The following is a 20,455-nucleotide window of genomic DNA, read 5'->3' on the forward strand; positions in this document are numbered from 1 at the left end:
AGAGGAAAACATAGGCAGAACACTCGATGACATAAATCAAAGCAAGATCCACTATGACCCACCTCCTAGAGTAACAGAAAAAAAGAAAAGTAAACAAGTGGGACCTGATTAAACTTAAAAGCTTTTGCACAGCAAAGAAAACTATAAGCGAGGTGAAAAAACAACCCTCAGAATGGGAGAAAATAATAGCAAATGAAACAACTGACAAAGGATTAATTTCCAAAATATACCAGCAGCCTCATACAACTCAATGCCAGAAAAACAACCCAATCAAAAGTGGGGAAAAGACCTAAACAGACATTTCTCCAAAGAATATATACAGATGGCTAAGAAACACATGAAAAGATGTTCAATGACACTCATTATTAGAGAAATGCAAATCAAAAGTACAATGAGATATCACGTCACATCTGTCAGAATGGCCATCATCACAAAGTCTACAAACAATAAATTCTGGACAAGGTGTGGAGAAAAGGGAACTCTCTTGTACTGTTAGTGGGAATGTAAATTGATGCAGCCACTATGGACGACAGTATGGAGATTCCTTAAAAAACTAGGAATAAAACCACCATATGACCCAGCAATCCCACTCGTAGGCATATACCCTGAGGAAACCAAAGGTGAAAAAGACACATGTATCCCATTGTTCACTATAGCACTATTTACAATAGCTAGAACATGGAAGGAAGCTAAATATCGATTGACAGATGAATGGCTAAAGAAGTTGTGGTACACATGTGCAATGGAATATTATTCAGCCATAAAAAGGAACGCCTTTGAGTCACTTCTAATGAGGTGGATGAACCTAGAACCTATTATACAGAGTGAAGTGAGTCAGAAAGAGAAAGATAAATATCATATTCTAACACATATATATGGAATCTAGAAAAATAGTACTGAAGAATTTATTTACAGGGAAGCAATGGATAAGCAGACATGGAGAATATAGACATGGGGAGAGGGGAGGAGAGGGTGAGATGTATGGAAAGAGTAACATGGAAACTTACATTACCATGTGTAAAACAGAGAGCCAGTGGGAATTTGCGTATGGCTTAGGAAACTCAAACATGGACCCTGTATCAACCTGGCGGGGTGGGATGGGGAGGGAGATGGGAGGGAGTTTCAAAAGGGAGGGGATATATGTATACCTATGGCTGATTCATGTTGAGGTTTGATAGAAAACAACAAAACTCTGTAAAGCAATTATCTTTCAATAAAATAAATAAAAGGACAGGAGAAAACAAATGTCTGTGAGAATGAGGAGAAAAGGGAACCTTTGTGCATTGTTAATAGAAATGTATATTCATGCAACAATTTGGGAAAACAGTGTGAAGGTTCCTCAAAAAAACTTCTTTTAAAGTTTTGTGTGATCCAGCAATACCACACTTAGATAGCTGCATCCAAAGGAAATGACAACAGAATATCACAGAGATGTATGCACTCTTATGTTCATTGCAGCATTATTCATAATAGCGAAGATATGGAAGCAACCTGTGTGTCCATCAATGAGTGAATGAAAAAAGAAGTAGCAGTCTGTATACAGACAGTGGACATCTCATGGTTCAGTCATGAGAAAAAAGGAGATTCTGCCATTTACAGCAATTGGAGGGAACTTGAAGGCATTGTCCTAAGTGAAATATGCCAGATAAAGACAGATATTACATTTTGTTGATGTTTAGTTGAGCTGTGAACTTCCAGATGTTCAAGCTGGAACTAGAAAAGGTAGAGGAACCAGAGATCAAATTGCTAACATCTGCTGGATCATTGAAAAAGCAAGAGAGTTTCAGAAAAATATCTATTTCTGCTTTATTGACTATGCCAAAGCCTTTGACTGTGTGGATCACAATAAACTGTAGAAAATTCTAAAAGAGATGGGAATACCAGACCACCTGACCTGCCTCTTGAGAAACCTGTATGCAGGTCAGGAAGCAACAGTTAAAACTAGACATGGAACAACAGGCTGGTTCCAAATAGGAAAAGCAGTACGTCAAGGCTGTATATTGTCACCCTGCATATTTAACTTATATGCAGAGTACATCATGAGAAGTGCTGGGCTGGATGAAGCACAAGCTGGAATCAAGATTGCCAGGAGAAATACCAATAACCTCAGATATGCAGATGACACCATCCTTACGGCAGAAAGTGAAGAAGAACTAAAGAGCCTCTTGATGAAAGTGGAAGAGGAGAGTGCAAAAGTTGGCTTAAAGGTCAACATTCAAAAAACAAAGATCATGACATCCAGTCCCATCACCTCATGGGAAACAGTGGCAGACTTTATTTTGGGGTTCTCCGAAATCACTGCAGAGGGTGACTGCAGCCATGAAATAAAAAGATGCTTACTCCTTGGAAGAAACATTATAAGCAGAGACATTACTTTGCCAACAAAGTTCCATCTAGTCATGGTTATGTTTTTTCCAGTAGTCATGTATAGATGTATAGATGTGAGAGTTGGACTATAAAGAAAGCTGAGCACCGAAGAATTGATGCTTTTGAACTATGGTGTTGGAGAAGACTCTTGAGAGTCCCTTGGACTCCAAGGAGATCCAACTTGTCCATCCTAAAGGAAATCAGTCCTGAATGTTCATTGGAAGAACTGATGTTGAAGCTGAAACTCCAGTACTTTGGCCACCTGATGCAAAGAGCTGAAAAGACCCTGATGCTGGGAGGGATTAGGGGCAGGAGGAGAAGGGAAAGACAGAGGATGAGATGGTTGGATGGCATCACCAACACAATGGAACATGGCTCCGGGAGTTGGTGATGGACAGGAAGGCCTGGCTTGTTGCAGTCTATGGGGTCGCAGAGTCAGACACGACTGAGCAACTGAAATGAATTGAGTTGCTCAGTCATCTCTGACTCATTTTGTGACCCCCATGGACTGTAGCCTGCCAGGCTCCACTGTCCATAGGATTTTCCAGCAGGATTGCTAGAGTTGGTTGTCATGTCCTTCTCCAGGATATTTTTCTGACCCAGGGATCAAACTTGCATCTCCTGAATTGGCAGGCAGATTGTTTACCACTGAGCCACCAGGGATCCCCAAATATTGCATGGTATCATTTATATTTGGAATCTGAAAAAAAAGAAAAAAGAAAAAAGTCAAATCATAGAACCATGACAGTAAATATTCCAGTGGCAGCAATTCCACTTCTAGGTATTTTTCCAAAGGGTGAAAAAAGGAAACACTAATTCAAAAAGGTATCTACACCTTTATTGCACCATTATTCACGATAGCCAAGAAATGGAAGCAACCTACGTGGCCATGGATAGATGAATGGATGGAGAAGATATGGTATATACAGTGGTATATTTCTCAGCCATAAAGAAGGAGTGAATTCTTGCTATTTGCGACAGCATGGATGGACCTAGAAGGTATTATGCTAGGTGAAATAAGTCAAACAGAAAAAGACAAATACCATACAGAAACAGCCACAGATAAAAAGAAAAACAGATGATTGATTGCCAGAGGAGAGGGCAAGGAATGAGTGAAATAGGTGAGGAAAATTAACAAACTTACAGCGACAAAAACATGTGAGTAAGGGAAATTAACTGTACTACATGGAAAATATAGTCAGTAGTAATGTAATATCTTTGTATAGAGACAGGATGTACCTAGACTTGTTGTGTTGATCATTTTGTAATGTATGGAAATGTCAAACCACTATGTTATTCTCCAGTAACTGATATATATTGTATGTCAATTATACTTCAAAAAAAAAACTGATAGAAAAAGAGATCAGATTTGTGGTTATTAAGGGTAGGGGAGGGATTGGATGAAAGTGGTAAAAAAGTACAAACTTCCAGTTCTAAGGTAAATAAATCCTAGGAATGTAATGTCCTAATGATTACTATAATTACTACTGCTGATGTTATCTGAAAGTGTTAAAAGAACAAATTCTGAGTTCTCATCACAAGGGAAAAATTTTTTTTTCTCCTTATTTTATATCTGTATGAGGTAATGGATGTTCACTAAACTTTTTGTGATAATCATTTCGTGATGTATTATACAACTCTTTGTGACCCCATGGACTATACAGCCCATGGAATTCTCCAGGCCAGAATCCTGGTGTGGGTAGTCGTTCCCTTGTTCAGGGTATTGTCCCAACACAGGGATCCAACCCAGGTCTCCCACATTGCAGGCAGATTCTTTACCAGCTGAACACCAGGAAAGCCCATGTATTATGCTATACACCTTAAGTTTATACAGGGCTGTGTCCCAATTATATCTCAATATGAAAAAAAACCCACTTAGAATAGTGATTAGTGCACTATAAGCATATGGTGTGTTGTGTAAGCAATATGCAAAATTAGGTAGTAGAAAGATGGTCCATGGAGCTTTGTCTGTAAATGGGAAAGAATCAGAAGGGCCATCAATAGTGGAATGATAACCTTTATTACATGCTCCTAGTCACACTATGTAATACTATGAAGAGTTTAAAAAAAGTTAGTTAGATCTGTTTGTGCTAATAAGGAATAATCTCTCTGAGTGAAAACTGCATGTGGCAGGCCAATAATATTGTGTGTCGTATGATTAAAACAGTGTAAGGACAAAAATAAACTCAAAATGGATTAAAGATCTAAATGTAAGACCAGAAACTATAAAACTCCTAGAGGAGAACATAGGCAAAACACTCTCCGACATAAATCAAAGCAAGATCCTCTATGACCCACCTCCCAGATTATTGGAAATAAAAGCAAAACTAAACAAATGGGACCTAATGAAACTTAAAAGCTTTTGCACTACAAAGGAAACTATAAGTAAGGTGAAAAGACAGCCCTCAGATTGGGAGAAAATAATAGCAAATGAAGAAACAGACAAAGGATTAATCTCAAAAATATACAAGCAACTCCTGCAGCTCAATTCCAGAAAAATAAATGACCCAATCAAAAAATGGGCCAAAGAACTAAACAGACATTTCTCCAAAGAAGACATACAGATGGCTAACAAACACATGAAAAGATGCTCAACATCACTCATTATTAGAGAAATGCAAATCAAAACCACAGTGAGGTACCATTACACGCCAGTCAGGATGGCTGCTATCCAAAAGTCTACAAGCAATAAATGCTGGAGAGGGTGTGGAGAAAAGGGAACCCTCTTACACTGTTGGTGGGAATGCAAACTAGTACAGCCGCTATGGAAAACAGTGTGGAGATTCCTTAAAAAACTGGAAATAGAACTGCCATATGACCCAGCAATCCCACTTCTGGGCATACACACTGAGGAAACCAGATCTGAAAGAGACACGTGCACCCCAATGTTCATCGCAGCACTGTTTATAATAGCCAGGACATGGAAGCAACCTAGATGCCCATCAGCAGATGAATGGATAAGGAAGCTGTGGTACATATACACCATGGAATATTACTCAGCCATTAAAAAGAATTCATTTGAACCAGTCCTAATGAGATGGATGAAGCTGGAGCCCATTATACAGAGTGAAGTAAGCCAGAAAGATAAAGAACATTACAGCATACTGACACATGTATATGGAATTTAGAAAGGTGATAACGATAACCCTATATGCAGAACAGAAAAAGAGACACAGAAATACAGAACAGACTTTTGAACTTTGTGGGAGAATGTGAGGGTGGGATATTTCAAAAGAACAGCATGTATACTATCTATGGTGAAACAGATCACCAGCCCAGGTGGGATGCATGGGACAAGTGCTCCGGCCTGGTGCACTGGGAAGACCCAGAGGAATCGGGTGGAGAGGGAGGTGGGAGGGGGGATCGGGATTGGGAATACATGTAAATCCATGGCTGATTCATATCAATGTATGACAAAACCCACTGGAAAAAAAAAAATAATAATAATAATAAAAATAATAAAAAATAAATAAATAAAACAGTGTAAGGACAAAAATCATAAAATATTCATCTAAAATACCCTAACATATCTTATTTTGGATAGTATGTACATGGAGATAGAACAATGATTACCTTTGGGAAAGAAAATAGTGTGGGGAGGGAGGGGATATGCTAAAAGCCTGATTTATTTTCTGTAATATATTTTCTGTTTAAACTATGAAACTAACCAAGAAAACTCTAAGGAAATCTTAGTAATGTTTTTAGAAATGTTTACTTTCAAATATACTGTAATGTACATTTTTAACATGTAGGTTTTAGAACTATTGATTTTTGTATTTTTGGTTTTTTTTGTTCTTGTCCTTAACTAAACAATGAACATTATACTAAGCCTCTAAATATGACAGAAGTACACATTTTTGGATGTTTCCACAAATGGAAGATGGCAGCATCTTGTGACATTTTCTCACATTTTTGGAAACATCCATAAAGCTTTACATGTACCTCCTGTATAACATTTACAAACTACCTCTATATGTTAAAATTATATATACATGTAGGTGTATATATATACGTATGTATTATCCCAGATTGTTCTAATAACAATAAGCAACTAGAGGACAAAATTTATGTTGACTTCATTTTATTCCTCAAAGTACAACAGTTTGCATATAATCAGTGCTCAATAAATAGTTCTTAAATATGTTAAATTATTGTATTATTATGTATAGAAAGCATGAGGTTAAAAATATGCATTTTCTGAATAGACTGCAGGTAAGAATATTATAATCGTTTGCATCATCTAACAATCTGACTTTCTAATTACAAAATATGCATAGGCCTTCATCTCAGGAAATAGTTGTTTCATTTATAATTATCTCAAAACACTTTTCCTCCTTAATAAACTCCACAAATCAGACTCATAGGCACAAAATAAGAATTGTTTTCCTTAAATCTAACTATGAGAATTCAAGGAAAATAATTTAGAGCACTGAAAAAGCCTTCATTATTATTATTTTGTTTTCTTTGCCTTTTGCATTTTTTTTCAGACTTGGGATGTAGCTTTGTCACGGACTGCTAGAGCATGGGGGAAAAAATGTGTGTTTGAGCGTAATACTCATTTAGAAGAACTATATATGGCCCATCCTAAATTTAATGGTATTGGTGAAAATATATGGGTCGGCCCTGAAAATGAATTTACTGCAAGTATTGCTATCAGAAGTTGGTTTGAGCAGAGGAAAAAGTACGATTTTGAAAGGAACAGTTGCTCTGATAACTGTTCTAACTATCTACAGGTATCTAATTTTATATTATTAATTCAATTGACTCCTTAATTGCTTTACTACTAAGTTCTTATTGATTGTTTCGATTTTATAAATAAATTCAAATGGTAAAATTACTCCCTCGAATAGAATAAAAATTCTGATTAGTCCTAGATCTTGTGAATGTTCATAGTTTCTTCTATTTGCTTGAACCATACAATTAAAACATTCCTTTAAATATAGTAAATCTAATCTCCATACCCAAAGATGAAAGGTAACTTTCTAAAATAACACATGCTGAAAAAGGAAGTAAACAGTAAATAAAAAGTAGTTCTAGTTTATTGACTATTTAAACATAAATAAGAGACTTGATTTTTTTTTTGCATAAATCAGTACACATACTATGGTATATATATGTATGAAAACATTTTAATTGCAAATATATAGTATTATTTTCCTGCCTCATATCTAACAATTCACCCTTATACTTTGTACTCCAAGAATGCTGAACCACTTTTTATTTCCTGTGCATACATTTATTATTTTATATATTATATTTTTCGTAATCATTAATGTATGAATCTAACACTATGCAAAGGGCAGGGACCTTGTCTTCTCCTCCATGTATTCTCAACACATTAACATGACATTATTTAGGTCTTCATTAAATATTTGTATCAGGAATCAAGAAACTATTGAATTAACTTCCAAGCTCATTTAAAAGATGATTATTTTTCAATCAGTCAATTCTGATGTAGAACTTAAAATTGTGGAATTTTTTCATGTTGAACTCGTGTCTTTCTGTTCCATCAAATGAATCATGTTTCAGAAAATTTTTTGATCAATTCTTTCTTCTAGAAAATGAGAGGCTCTCCATTATCTTACTCATGTCAAAGCTAAACTCCTTTATATGACTTCAGTACTTCGAGTAAATAACCAAGTCTCCTCCCTGACCTACTCCTCTGGATTTTTTCCTCCTTGAATCTAAGTTTCCTAGACACTTTCATCTCCTGCATTTGACTTAACTTCAACTGCTGCAGACATTCTATTCTGTATTCTTTTAATGCATTGCTCTATTTCTTTTGGAGTCACACACTTTTAAAATTGCTAATAGTTATAGAGAAAAGGAAAACAAATGGTTTCTTCCTATTCCACAGAGGTTAACAAAACAATGTTTGTCTTTCTTCACTTAAAAGTATCAGGACAATTAAAGACACTCAGGAATTATTTTCTGGCTCTGGAATATCTTTAATTGTTTTCCTATTTTCATTCCAAGACCTGTCTTGCAAGAAATTATTTTATAGGAACCAGCTCTTCTACTCATTTTTTTTAATGAAAAGCCCAGACTTTATTTTACTTTATAGTAGAATTTCCTCAATAAAAGAAAAGAAAAATTCTGCAACATTCAATTACTTTCTACTCTTGTATTTCTTTTCCTTCTCTTCTATAATCTTACTGTCCCCTCTTTTTCTTCTTTCTATTCATGACTTCCATTCTTCCAAGGCTTTTTCTCTCTCATTTCCCTCTTCCTCTCTGCCAATAACCTGGAACTCTCAGATTTAACAAAATGTTGAAAATTGATCCTTCCTTCCTTATTCTGGATCAGTTTTTTTCTCAGACTTTTTATCCTAAGAATACAGTATTGGTAGAACCTATTGAAATGTTTCTCTAATTACAGTTTTATAAATGCTTAACTAAATTCATGATAATTTTCTGCCTGCATCCAAATGAAGAATAGTTCATATACCTTGAATTGGTTTGGTTAAAGTTCTATGTGTATTGAATATACTATTGATTATACTATGGCAGAGTAAATGTTTAGAATTAAATTTTATGTTTTCTTTGAAAATTTTATTTTAGCTTGTTTGGGACAGGTCTTACAAAGTTGGTTGTGCTGTTACTCTATGTTCAAGTATTGGACGCATTAAACAGGCAGCACTTTTCATATGCAACTATGCACCGGGGTAAGTTCCTTTACATTTTTTAAAGAATATTAAAATAAATTGGGGGTTTTTTAAGGATTCCAGCCTCCCTAGAAGTTTGGTTGCACCATATGACTGAGCTTTCAACATATTCTTCTAAATGTCTTTGTGAACTATAAAAGAATTAATTATAAGATAGCAATTAAAGAGTTTATATTGAAATATTTTTAATTCTATACTAAAATGAGTCATAATTTAGGCATACTAATTTTACCTGTAGATAGCCAAATATTAATTCCAAAGGGAGTTTTAAGTTTGATATTATTTCATAGTACCTAGGCTAATTAGGATTTAAATTATTTTCTAATATTGTTTATTTCCATATTTTTATAAAAAGAAAATAAGATATGTTGAAATGTATGTTGTAAGAATTACATCCAGAGCACCTAAGTTTTATAACATGAAGGACTCTTTTAATTGACTACCCTCTGGAGGTTGCGTTATTAATTGGTGCTAGTCTCATAAATACAAGGAATCATAATAACTCAGAGGTGGAAAAGTATTTCAGAAGTCTTCTAGTCAAGCTATCCATATGAAACTTGAATTGTTAACACTTGTCATGTAATTATTTACCTATACCCAAAAACTTTCCAATAATGGGAAATAACTACCTTCCAAAATAGCCTTTATTTCTGGAGAACTTTATTGGAAAGCCTCACGTTTCCCTACAGGTCAATAGGATACTATAAATAATGTTGTTAAAATGAATAATTGAAGTGAAAAAAATATCCTAATCAACATGCCAAGAAAAGTTAACTACATACTAGGATTAAGAAGGAACTTCTTAATACATAAATAAAATGCTTCTGAGACTGAGCCAAAAAAAGAAAGGAAAACAGAATAATGATTGCTAATTGATGATTGTATTCCCTTAGAAAGGGGAAACAGTGGAAACAGTGTCAGACTTTATTTTTGGGGGCTCCAAAATCACTGCAGATGGTAATTGCAGCCATGAAATTAAAAGACGCTTACTCCTTGGAAAGGAAAGTTATGACCAACCTAGACAGCATATTAAAAAGCAGAGACATTACTTTGCCAACAAAGGTAGTCAAGCTATGGTTTTTCCAGTGGTCCTCTATGGATGTGAGAGTTGGACTGTGAAGAAAGCTGAGCGCCGAAAAATTGATGCTGTTGAACTGTGGTTTTGGAGAAGACTCTTGAGAGTCCCTTGGACAGCAAGGAAGTCCAACCAGTCCATCCTAAAGGAGATCAGTCCTAGGTGTTCATTGGAAGGACTGATGCTGAAGCTGAAACTCCAGTACTTTGCCCACCTGATGCAAAGAGTTGATTCATTGGGAAAGACCCTGATGCTGGGAGGGATTGGGGGCAGGAGGAGAAGGGGACAACAGAGGATGAGATGGCTGGATGGCATCACTGACTTGATGGACATGAGTTTGAGTAAACTCTGGGAGTTGGTGATGGACAGGGAGGCCTGGCCTGCTGCGATTCATGGGGTCGCAAAGAGTCGGACACAACTGAGCGACTGAACTGAACTGAACTGAGAAAGGAAAAACAACAGAGCTGTGAGTGTAGGTCGAATTAGATTCAGAAAGCCACTTCCTAAATGGAAGCTTTGCTGACTTTGAACATAGGCATGAAAAACAAATTTGGAATGTAGAGTAATGGCAAAAGTTTTTAGGCTTCTTTCAGTCCTACAAAGTGGAAGCATTGGGATGATATCAACTACATGGAATAGCTTTTAAAAGTTGATCTGTCCACTAACAAGAACAATAAAGACTGACCATGCTTAGTTTGTAGTCTTGGAAGAGACTTACAAGTGAACATGTAAACAGGTGATATTTAATTAAATAATGAAATATGCCATAGAATAAATAGGGAATAACTACTATAGAATATAGATAGTATTGTTAGTCGCTCAGTCGTGTCTGACTCTTCGCAACCCTTCAGACTATAGCCCACCAGGCTCCTCTGTGCATGGAATTCTCCAGGCAAGAATACTGGAGTGGTTTGCCATTTCCTTCTCCAGAATATAGATAGGATATCTGTGAAAGGAGGTGGCTTTTGAGCTGAAAGCCAAAAGATGAAGTGATGGCTAAAAAATATTTCAGGTAGAAGTGAGAGCACATATTATAAAATCTCTGAGCTTGAAATGAGTTTAGCATGTTTGATAAGTGAATGATTGTGGTTAGAGGTAGAAAGTTAGGTGACAACTAAACCAAATAGGATATCATTGGCCAAGTTAGGATTTGGGGGTTTAATCTACACAATTGGCAAAACCATGGGAAAATTTTAAGCAAGTAAATGGCATGATCTCAAACTATGATTTGAAAAGAAAAGTAAAAGTGAAAGTTGTTCAGTCGTGTCCAACTCTTTGTGACCTCATGGACTATGGAGTCCATCGAATTCTCCAGGCCAGAATACTGGAGTGGATAGCCTTTCCCTTCTCCAGGGGATCTTCCCAACCCAGAGATCCAATGCAGGTCTCCCACATTGCAGGCAGATTCTTTACCAGCTAAGCCACAAGTCCTTTGAAAAGAAAACAGTAGAAGATTGCTCTTGCTATTATGGTGAAAATGCAGTATAGGAAAACAGGGTTACAAAGAGAAACAAGCACAATTGGAGACTGTTTCTGTAGTACAGGCAATAGACTTGTATCTTGGGTTAGACTTTTAGTATGTGGATTGGTTTTTATTCAGTTCGGTTCAGCTGCTCAGTCATGTCTGACTCTTTGCAACCTCATGGACTGCTGCACGCCAGACTTCCCTATCCTTCACCAACTCCTAGAGTTTGCTCAAACTCATATCCCTTGAGTCGATGATGCCATCCAACCATCTCATCCTTTGTTGTCCCCTTCTCCTCCTGCCTTCAATCTTTCCCAGCATCAGGGTCTTTTCCAATGAGTCAGTTCTTCACATCAGGTGGCCATAGTATTGGAGTTTCAGCTTCAGCATCCGTCCTTCCAGTGAATATTCAGGACTCATCTCCTTTAGGATGGACTGGTTGATCTCCTTGCAGTCCAAGGGACTCTCAAGAGTCTTCTGCAACACCACAGTTCAAAAGCATCAGTTCTTTGGCACTCAGCTTTCTTTATGGTCCAACTCTCACATCCGTACATGACTACTGGAAAAACCATAGTTTTGATGATACAGACCTTTGTTGGCAAAGTAATGTCTCTGCTTTTTAATATGCTGTCTAGGTTGGTCATAGCTTTTCTTCTAAGGAGTAAGCATCTTTTAATTTCATGGCTGCAGTCACCATCTGCAGTGATTTTGGAGCCCAAAAAAATAAAGTCTGTCACTGTTTCCATTGTTTCCCCATCTATTTGTCATGAGATGATGGGACTAGATGCCATAAGCCTAGTTTTTTTAATGTTGAGTTTTAAGCCAACTTTTTCACTCTCCTATTTTACATTCATCAATAAGCTCTTTAGTTCCTCTTTACTTTCTGCCATAAGGGTGGTGTCATCTGCATATCTAAGGTTATTGATATTTCTCCCAGCAATCTTTATTATAGCTTGTGCTTCGTCCAGCCTGACATTTCATGTGATGTACTCTGCATATAAGTTAAATAAGCCAGGTGGCAATATACAACCTTGACAAACTCCTTTCCCAATTTGGAACCAGTCTGTTGTTCCATGGCCGGTTATAACTGTTGCTTCTTGACCTACACACAGGTTTCTCAGGAGGCAGGTCAGGTCTGATATTATCATCTCTTGAACAATTTTCCACAGTTTGTTGTGATGCACACAGTCAAAGATTTTGGTGTAGTCAATAAAGCCGAAGTAGATGTTTTCCTGGAACTCTCCTGCTTTTCCTATGATCCAACAGCTGTTGGCAATTCGATCTCTGGTTCCTCTCTGCCTTTTCTAAATCCAGCTTAAACATCTAGAAATTCTCAGTTCACGTGCTGTTGAAGCCTAGCTTGGAGAATTTTGAGGATTACTTTGCTGGCATGTGAGATGAGTGCGATTTGCTCTGGGAATGGTTTGAAGTAAACTGCTGCTCTAAAGGCCCTGACATAGAAACGAATTGCAGTCCTGAATGAGATCACCTTACGGAAGAGGAAGTTCCGTGAGTTCATTTAAGTACTAAGATCTAGAGTAATACAGTATTTCAACTTAAGGAAGAGAGCTGACAGAGGAGAGTGAAGAGGCCAGAAAGATACGAGGGAACCAAACATCCTACTGGTGAGGGTGCTTGGAGTCCACATGAAGAACATGAGTCGTGATGTCCAAAATGGTTAGCTGTGTGAGATACTCCTCAAAGAATTACAAAGAAAAATGAGGAAGGAAAGATGACATTTCCATTTGATAAGATGATAGTATTTGTTAACCTTAATAACAGGAGTGACCTGTAGACAGAGTAGGAGAAGGAGAATAGTGGGCTGAACTGAGAGAGAAGCATTGACATATATATATATATATAGACATATATATATATTACTATGTGTAAAATAGATAGCTAGTGCCATGACTATAGTGATATAATGAACCTACTAGATGTTAGGATTACTCGTCTTTCCACCCATTTGTCCCATAGGCTTCTTTGTCTTGAAATTTTTACAACTATTTTTTCTTTGATACAGACATTGGAAAGTCTACTTATGAAGGATCTAGGTTGGCTCATATACTAGGCACCTCAGCCCAAGGTTTATTTGATATGCACTCAAAGTAGGCAGTCATAGCTATCTTTCTTAAGAATAGTTGGTAGAAAAATCAGTTCATCACAATCTTATAAAATACTTAGTAGGAGTGAAAATAAGAAAGCCAAATTGAATGTGTAGTGGACTGAATGGTGACCCCCCCACTAAAGGATGTATCCAGGTCCTAGTTCACAGAACTTGTGAATATTAACTTATTAATACATGGCAAGAGTGAATACTGCCTTATATGGCAAAAGATATGTTTAAGATAAGGATCTTGAGAGGAGGCACTTATCTTATTCAGGTAGGACCTAAATGCAATTACTCATATCCTCATAAGAGAGAAGGAGAAAAAAAAAAGAGAGAGAAGGAGAAGGAGATTCGGCACTAGACACACAAAAGAGAAAAAGGCAATGTACTGTGGAGGGAGAGGTTGGAGTGATATATTCAGAAATCAAGGAAGTCCTGGAGCCACCGGAAGTGGAAGTGGAAGAGTCAAGGAATTGTCTCCCTGAGCCTTTGAAGGGAGCAAAGTCCTGACAGCACCTTGATTTTGGACTTCAGACCTCCAGAACTGAGAAAACAAATTTCTATTGTTTTGTTTTGGTTTTTTTTTTGGTTTCTTCATCTTTTTTTTTTTTTTTTTATTAGTTGGAGGCTGATTACTTCACAACATTTCAGTGGGTTTTGTCATACATTGATATGAATCAGCCATAGATTTACACGTATTCCCCATCCCGATCCCCCCTCCCACCTCCCTCTCCACCCGATTCCTCTGGGTCTTCCCAGTGCACCAGGTCGGAGCACTTGTCTCATGCATCCCACCTGGGCTGGTGATCTGTTTCACCATAGATAATATACATGCTGTTCTTTCAAAACATCCCACCCTCACCTTCTCCCACAGAGTTCAAAAGTCTGTTCTGTATTTCTGTGTCTCTTTTTCTGTTTTGCATGTAGGGTTATCGTTACCATCTTTCTAAATTCCATATATATGTGTTAGTATGCTGTAATGTTCTTTATCTTTCTGGCTTACTTCACTCTGTATAAGGGGCTCCAGTTTCATCCATCTCATTAGGACTGATTCAAGTGAATTCTTTTTAATGGCTGAGTAATATTCCATGGTGTATATGTACCACAGCTTCCTTATCCATTCATCTGCTGATGGGCATCTAGGTTGCTTCCATGTCCTGGCTATTATAAACAGTGCTGCGATGAACATTGGGGTGCACGTGTCTCTTTCAGATCTGGTTTCCTCAGTGTGTATGCCCAGAAGTGGGATTGCTGGGTCATATGGCAGTTCTATTTCCAGTTTTTTAAGAAATCTCCACACTGTTTTCCATAGCGGCTGTACTAGTTTGCATTCCCACCAGCAGTGTAAGAAGGTTCCCTTTTCTCCACACCCTCTCCAGCATTTATTGCTTGTAGACTTTTGGATAGCAGCCATCCTGACTGGCGTGTAATGGTACCTCATTGTGGTTTTGATTTGCATTTCTCTACATAGGCAAAACACTCTCCGACATAAATCACAGCAAGATCCTCTATGACCCACCTCCCAGAATATTGGAAATAAAAGCAAAACTAAACAAATGGGACCTAATGAAACTTAAAAGCTTTTGCACTACAAAGGAAACTATAAGTAAGGTGAAAAGACAGCCCTCAGATTGGGAGAAAATAATAGCAAATGAAGAAACAGACAAAGGATTAATCTCAAAAATATACAAGCAACTCCTGCAGCTCAATTCCAGAAAAATAAATGACCCAATCAAAAAATGGGCCAAAGAACTAAACAGACATTTCTCCAAAGAAGACATACAGATGGCTAACAAACACATGAAAAGATGCTCAACATCACTCATTATTAGAGAAATGCAAATTTCTATTGTTTTAAACGACCCAGTTTGGGCAATTTGTTAAAGTAGCAATAGCAAGCTAGTACAGAATGGAAGCATAAAATAGATTTGGCAACAGGGAAAATATGAGTCAATGACAATCTTGAAAATTTTCATAACACAAAGATGGAGAATAGAAGTAAAAATATATGGAAAAAGAAAGGAACCATGTAGGGTGATAAATCTATAAATTAGTGGGAGGGGGATCGGGATGGGGAATACGTGTAAATCCATGGCTGATTCATGTCAATGTATGGCAAAAACCACTACAATATTGTAAAGTAATTAGCCTCCAACTAATAAAAATAAATGGACCAAAAAAAAAACCTATAAATTAGTGCTCCTAAAGAACAGAAAATAAATGGAACCGAAATAATAATCAGAGAAAAGAAAACAATAAGCAAAAGAAAAGAATCTATAGAGAGTAGAGTCTATAGAGAATATATAAAGCTTAAAATAGCTTATAATGTATCAGAAAAAGTGAACTGAAGCAGTATTTACATATGTCATTTCCTAGTGATTATTTTCAATTTCAAAGGTAATAACTCATACATTTCTGGGAATTCCCTGGTGCTCCAATTAAGATTCCACACTTTCACGGCTAAAAGCATAGGCTCTGTCCCTGTTCAGGGAAATGAGATCCCACAGGCCTTGTGGTGTGATCAAAAAATAATAAAATTTTAAAATAATACATTTCTAAGCAAAACACAGTGAAGTAAAATAAAACAGCATTAATTAGATTAGCCTTGAGTTTAAATATTGAAGGGGGTTACAGTCAAAGATGAGCTTTAGAATTTAAGCTTAAGTGATAATTTTATTCACAGAGCTAGGAAAAGATGTAGGTTGGAGGAAAAAAAAATTGGTTGTTATTAGACATGTTGCATCTGCCTGCAGGATCTTTTATTTATTTAAATACATTTGTAGTAGGTGCATTTAAGCAATAACTAAGCAATAGAATTCCACATTATTTTCATTGTGTCTATCCTGAAAACACTTGTAGACCATTGGGAAAGAAATTTTAAAAAAATACACAACATTAACCAAATACACCCAATATCTGTATTTTAAATAGGAAAGAGTTGCTGTAAAAGCAGGTATGAAATCATGGGCTGGGAAAAAAGACGTTAACAAGGGATGTCTGGGTTGAGATTGGAGAAGTATTCAAGAAATTTTTAGAAGGTGTAAATAATAAGATTTGTAGTTTATTGTTTTAAATAATCCAAGAGAGGAAATAGTCAAGGAATATTCTCACATTTATGACTCAGTCACGAATGGTATTGGCATTAATTGCAAAGGGGAACAAGGGACCTTTTGGGAGGAAAGATGATGAGTTCCATTTTATACATAATGACTTTGGGTTGGCTGTGAAATACTCACCTTGAGATGTTTAGTAAGCAGGTGGTTATTTAGGTCAGAAACTCATGAGTGTGGAATGGCATAGAACATATGTTTGGAGTGCTAGAATACATAGGGTAATTTAAATCATAGGAGTAGATGAGGCTGCTTAGCAAGAGAGCATAGGCTGAGAAGAGAATAGGCCGTGGGGAATGTCATGCCAACATTTAAGGGTGGTTAGTGAAACGTAAGTGGGAGAGGCGACCAAAGAAGAGGAGCCAGACAGGTAGGAGAAAAGGCAGAAGAGTATGGGATCAGTCAAGGTGTGGGGAAAGAATATTTTTAAAAGGATGAATTTATCGATAATTTCAAATTCTAAGAGGTCAAGCAAAGTCAGGACTTAAAAATATCAGGTCTGAAGAGAAGTTCATTGGTAAACATAGGAAAAGCTGTTTCTATGGAGCAGAGGAAATTGGTGCTAGGATGGAATGAACTTAGAACTGTTTGTTGTTTTTATTTTGGTTCATTTTTAAAATGGAGACGATGTGAACATACTTAAATATTGACATGAAGGCTGTAATACAGAATAAAAGCAATTGTTTATGAAGAATAAAAGCAGTGTATATGTAAAGATACAAGTCCCTGAGAAAACAGAAGAGTTTAAAAGAGATTAGCCTTAGAAAGAATGAGGAGCAATTCCTCAGTTGTACCATAAAGGCAAGAAAGAAGGGGTAGGTATATTTCTCAAATTTAGTGACAGAAAACTTCTCAAGTTCCAATGTAAGGGCTGTTATGTTTCTTTGTGAAGTGGCATACATCATGTCCTAAGAATAAAGGGGAAGACAGTGAAACAAGAATTTTGAGGACTGGGAAGATTTGAAATAGCTATTATGGAAAATGAGAGAGGAAGCTGAATAGAGAATGATAGAAATATTCTCTGCCTAATGTAATGATTTTCCTCCAGCAACACCCAGCAGCCCTGAAGCAGGGATGAAGCATGCAGACAGTAAGACTCCTTCACTTTTCCCAACATGGGGGTTTTGTCAGGTGGCTATAAAGGAAAATAGTGCAAGAGAGTTTCAGGTTTTTAGCTAAAGAGTATGCAAAGTGATGAATCTAAACTGGACCAAGAAGAGACAACATGATGGATAGGGAGAAAAATAGGAGAGAGAGTAGACTTGTGGAACCAGTGAAATTAATGGACAAGAGTGACAGGAGTAAATGAATTAACAACCTGAAAGGATAGGAGGTTGCAGTCAATGAGTGGAATATGTGATTTTCGTGAGTTCAGAAGTAGAGAAGTTTTAGGAGATTACAAGATCTAGAATGTGGCTACAAAAGTGACAATTTTGGAGCATTAGGAAGTTTTATGATGGTGAAGATGTCCAGTAACATAGAGACCAAGTTATTGGCTACTGCAATCATCTACGTCCCAAATTTGTAGATGATGGCAAAATTTTGACTGAAAAGCAGACTGAGTCAGATAACAACATGAGTAAGGAGGCCTGATCAGAAGGAAGATGATATCTTAGGGTAGATGAGAAGATTGGTACAGCTACATGATATCAGCCTCAAAGAAGCGTTAATGATGTTTGTGGTTCCTAGTCCTCTAAGTGCAAGATGTGAAAGTAAAGGGAGGAGACCAACTGATTTTCACAGGAAGAGATATTAATCCAGATAGCTTTGCACATACAGGGATAATTTGAGGCAGGAAAGAACAGAGTCCTTGACCTTGAATACATCCAAGAAGTAGTCATGAAGCTTTTGGCAAATACAAATAGGTGAATTGGAAGGAGTGCCAGATAGAATCTCTAAAAGATTATCTTTGCTGCTTATTGCATTGTATTTTTCTCTAGCTTATTGTGATAGACTCTTTAAGTCTACTTGGAAACCTGTAGATATCTGGATATGAATCAGAAGCCAGAACTATGACATTTCTCAATGTTATAAGGATGGAGTAAAAGTGAAAGGAGTTATTATAGGTGGCCTAGTTATTCTGGTTGTATAATATAGAAAAATCAACATCTATTTGATGTACTCTGGCCATTGTTCCATGGACAATATACAGACTATATGAGTCTGCATATGGAGAACTTTGAAGAGAAGAATCTACCTATGAGCTGTAATTGCTTGATTGTCAGTCCATGGAGCTGGATTACCTCCTTTATGAGCAAAGTGGCAGGTGTTGAAAGTTTACATCACACTGGAACATGTAAATTTCTTATAAAATTTGAATAATGGTCTTCAAGTTGGGCATGGGAATAGTTTACCCATTGGACCACCCAGGCAACTTGGGTGGAAAGTGAAAGTGAAGTCACTCAGTCGTGTCCAACTCTTTGCAACCCCATGGACTGTAGCCTACCATGTTCCTTCATCCATGGGATTTTCCAGGCAAGAATGGACACATATTCTGTCGACAGCAATAAACTAAAGCTATGACCAGATGTGAGTCTAAGAAAAGGTCCAGAGGACAACGTTCAGAGTCATAACTTGGCCTCAGAGAACCACTGGGCTGCTTCTCAGCAAAGGCAGGTGTCTAAAGTCTCTACTATCATCTATTTCTTCAGGCATTGCCAGGAAAGCTATGAAATTTCAATGTACTTTGCTAATTATACTTATCTGTTGTTTTCTTCTAACCCATTCTAGTAATTCCAGTTGCAGTTGTGAACTTGTACAGAAGGGGTGCCAGATAGAATCTCTAAAAGATAATCTTTGCTACTTATTGCATTGTATTTTTCTCTAGTTTATTGGGATAGTCTATAGATTCAGACTCAGACTGCTTTAGGTTAAACTTTTTAGAAATTCAGAACAAGGGGAAGATTAACATGAAAGCTTGGCATTTCTGACTACCTAATATAAATATCTTTATAATCTTATCTTTGAAAAAGAAGGCCCACTATATTCTAGCACAGTGTGAATTTATTTATTTTGATTAATTAATATATTTATTTATATATTTATTTGCCTTTGCAGAGTTATTCCAGGCCAGAGTTATCAGACATTATGGTCACAGGGTCATTGGCCTATGTTCCAGATGTTTAAAGGCTGTCTTTATAGCTAGTAGCTCTGCATTGGTACAGGAAAAAAGGTTCCCTCATCCCAGTGGTTTTACAACCGGATAAGCTCTTTTGTGTTGGAGGCATCTGTTTCAGTGAAAAAGGGTTAACACAATAAAAGTAGTGTAGGATATTAGGTAAAGGTGATTAGATCAATTCTTGGATTTCTTGATGGCTAGTATTCCGGCTGGGATCCAGACAAAATCCATTTCCTCCTCGAAATAGTTTGATTGTGGAACAGTCTTTTGCAACCCCATGGACTGGAGCCCGCCAGGCTCCTCTGTCTGTATTCTCCAGGCAAGAATACTGAGTGGGTTGCCATGCTGTTCTCCAAGGGATCTTCCTGAACCAGGGATTGAACCCAGGTTTCCTGCACTGCAGGGAGATTCTTTACTGTTTGAGCTGTCAGAGTAGCCCTAGAGAATGATGCATGATCTGCAAATAACAACAGATCTCTGTATTTCCTTCATGGACTCGAAAGTTTGCCATTTGAGGATATCAGATAGTTTTTGAAGGTCTATTTC

At 37.0% G+C, this 20,455-nt stretch overlaps 1 protein-coding gene across 1 annotated transcript in view; it reads left to right on the forward strand.

Moving 5' to 3' along the window:
- GLIPR1L2 (GLIPR1 like 2) overlaps positions 1 to 20,455 on the forward strand; it is a gene marked incomplete at its 3' end in the record, with an annotated part of 34,789 nt that overhangs the window by 5,317 nt on the left and 9,017 nt on the right. The window contains exons 2-3 of the mRNA XM_061133021.1: positions 6,855 to 7,100; positions 8,928 to 9,031. Of these exons, the coding sequence (XP_060989004.1) occupies positions 6,855 to 7,100; positions 8,928 to 9,031 (350 nt within the window). The remainder of the gene's footprint in view (positions 1 to 6,854; positions 7,101 to 8,927; positions 9,032 to 20,455) is intronic.

This window comes from Dama dama, chromosome 3 (genome assembly GCF_033118175.1).
Source record: "Dama dama isolate Ldn47 chromosome 3, ASM3311817v1, whole genome shotgun sequence".
NCBI lineage: Eukaryota > Metazoa > Chordata > Mammalia > Artiodactyla > Cervidae > Dama > Dama dama.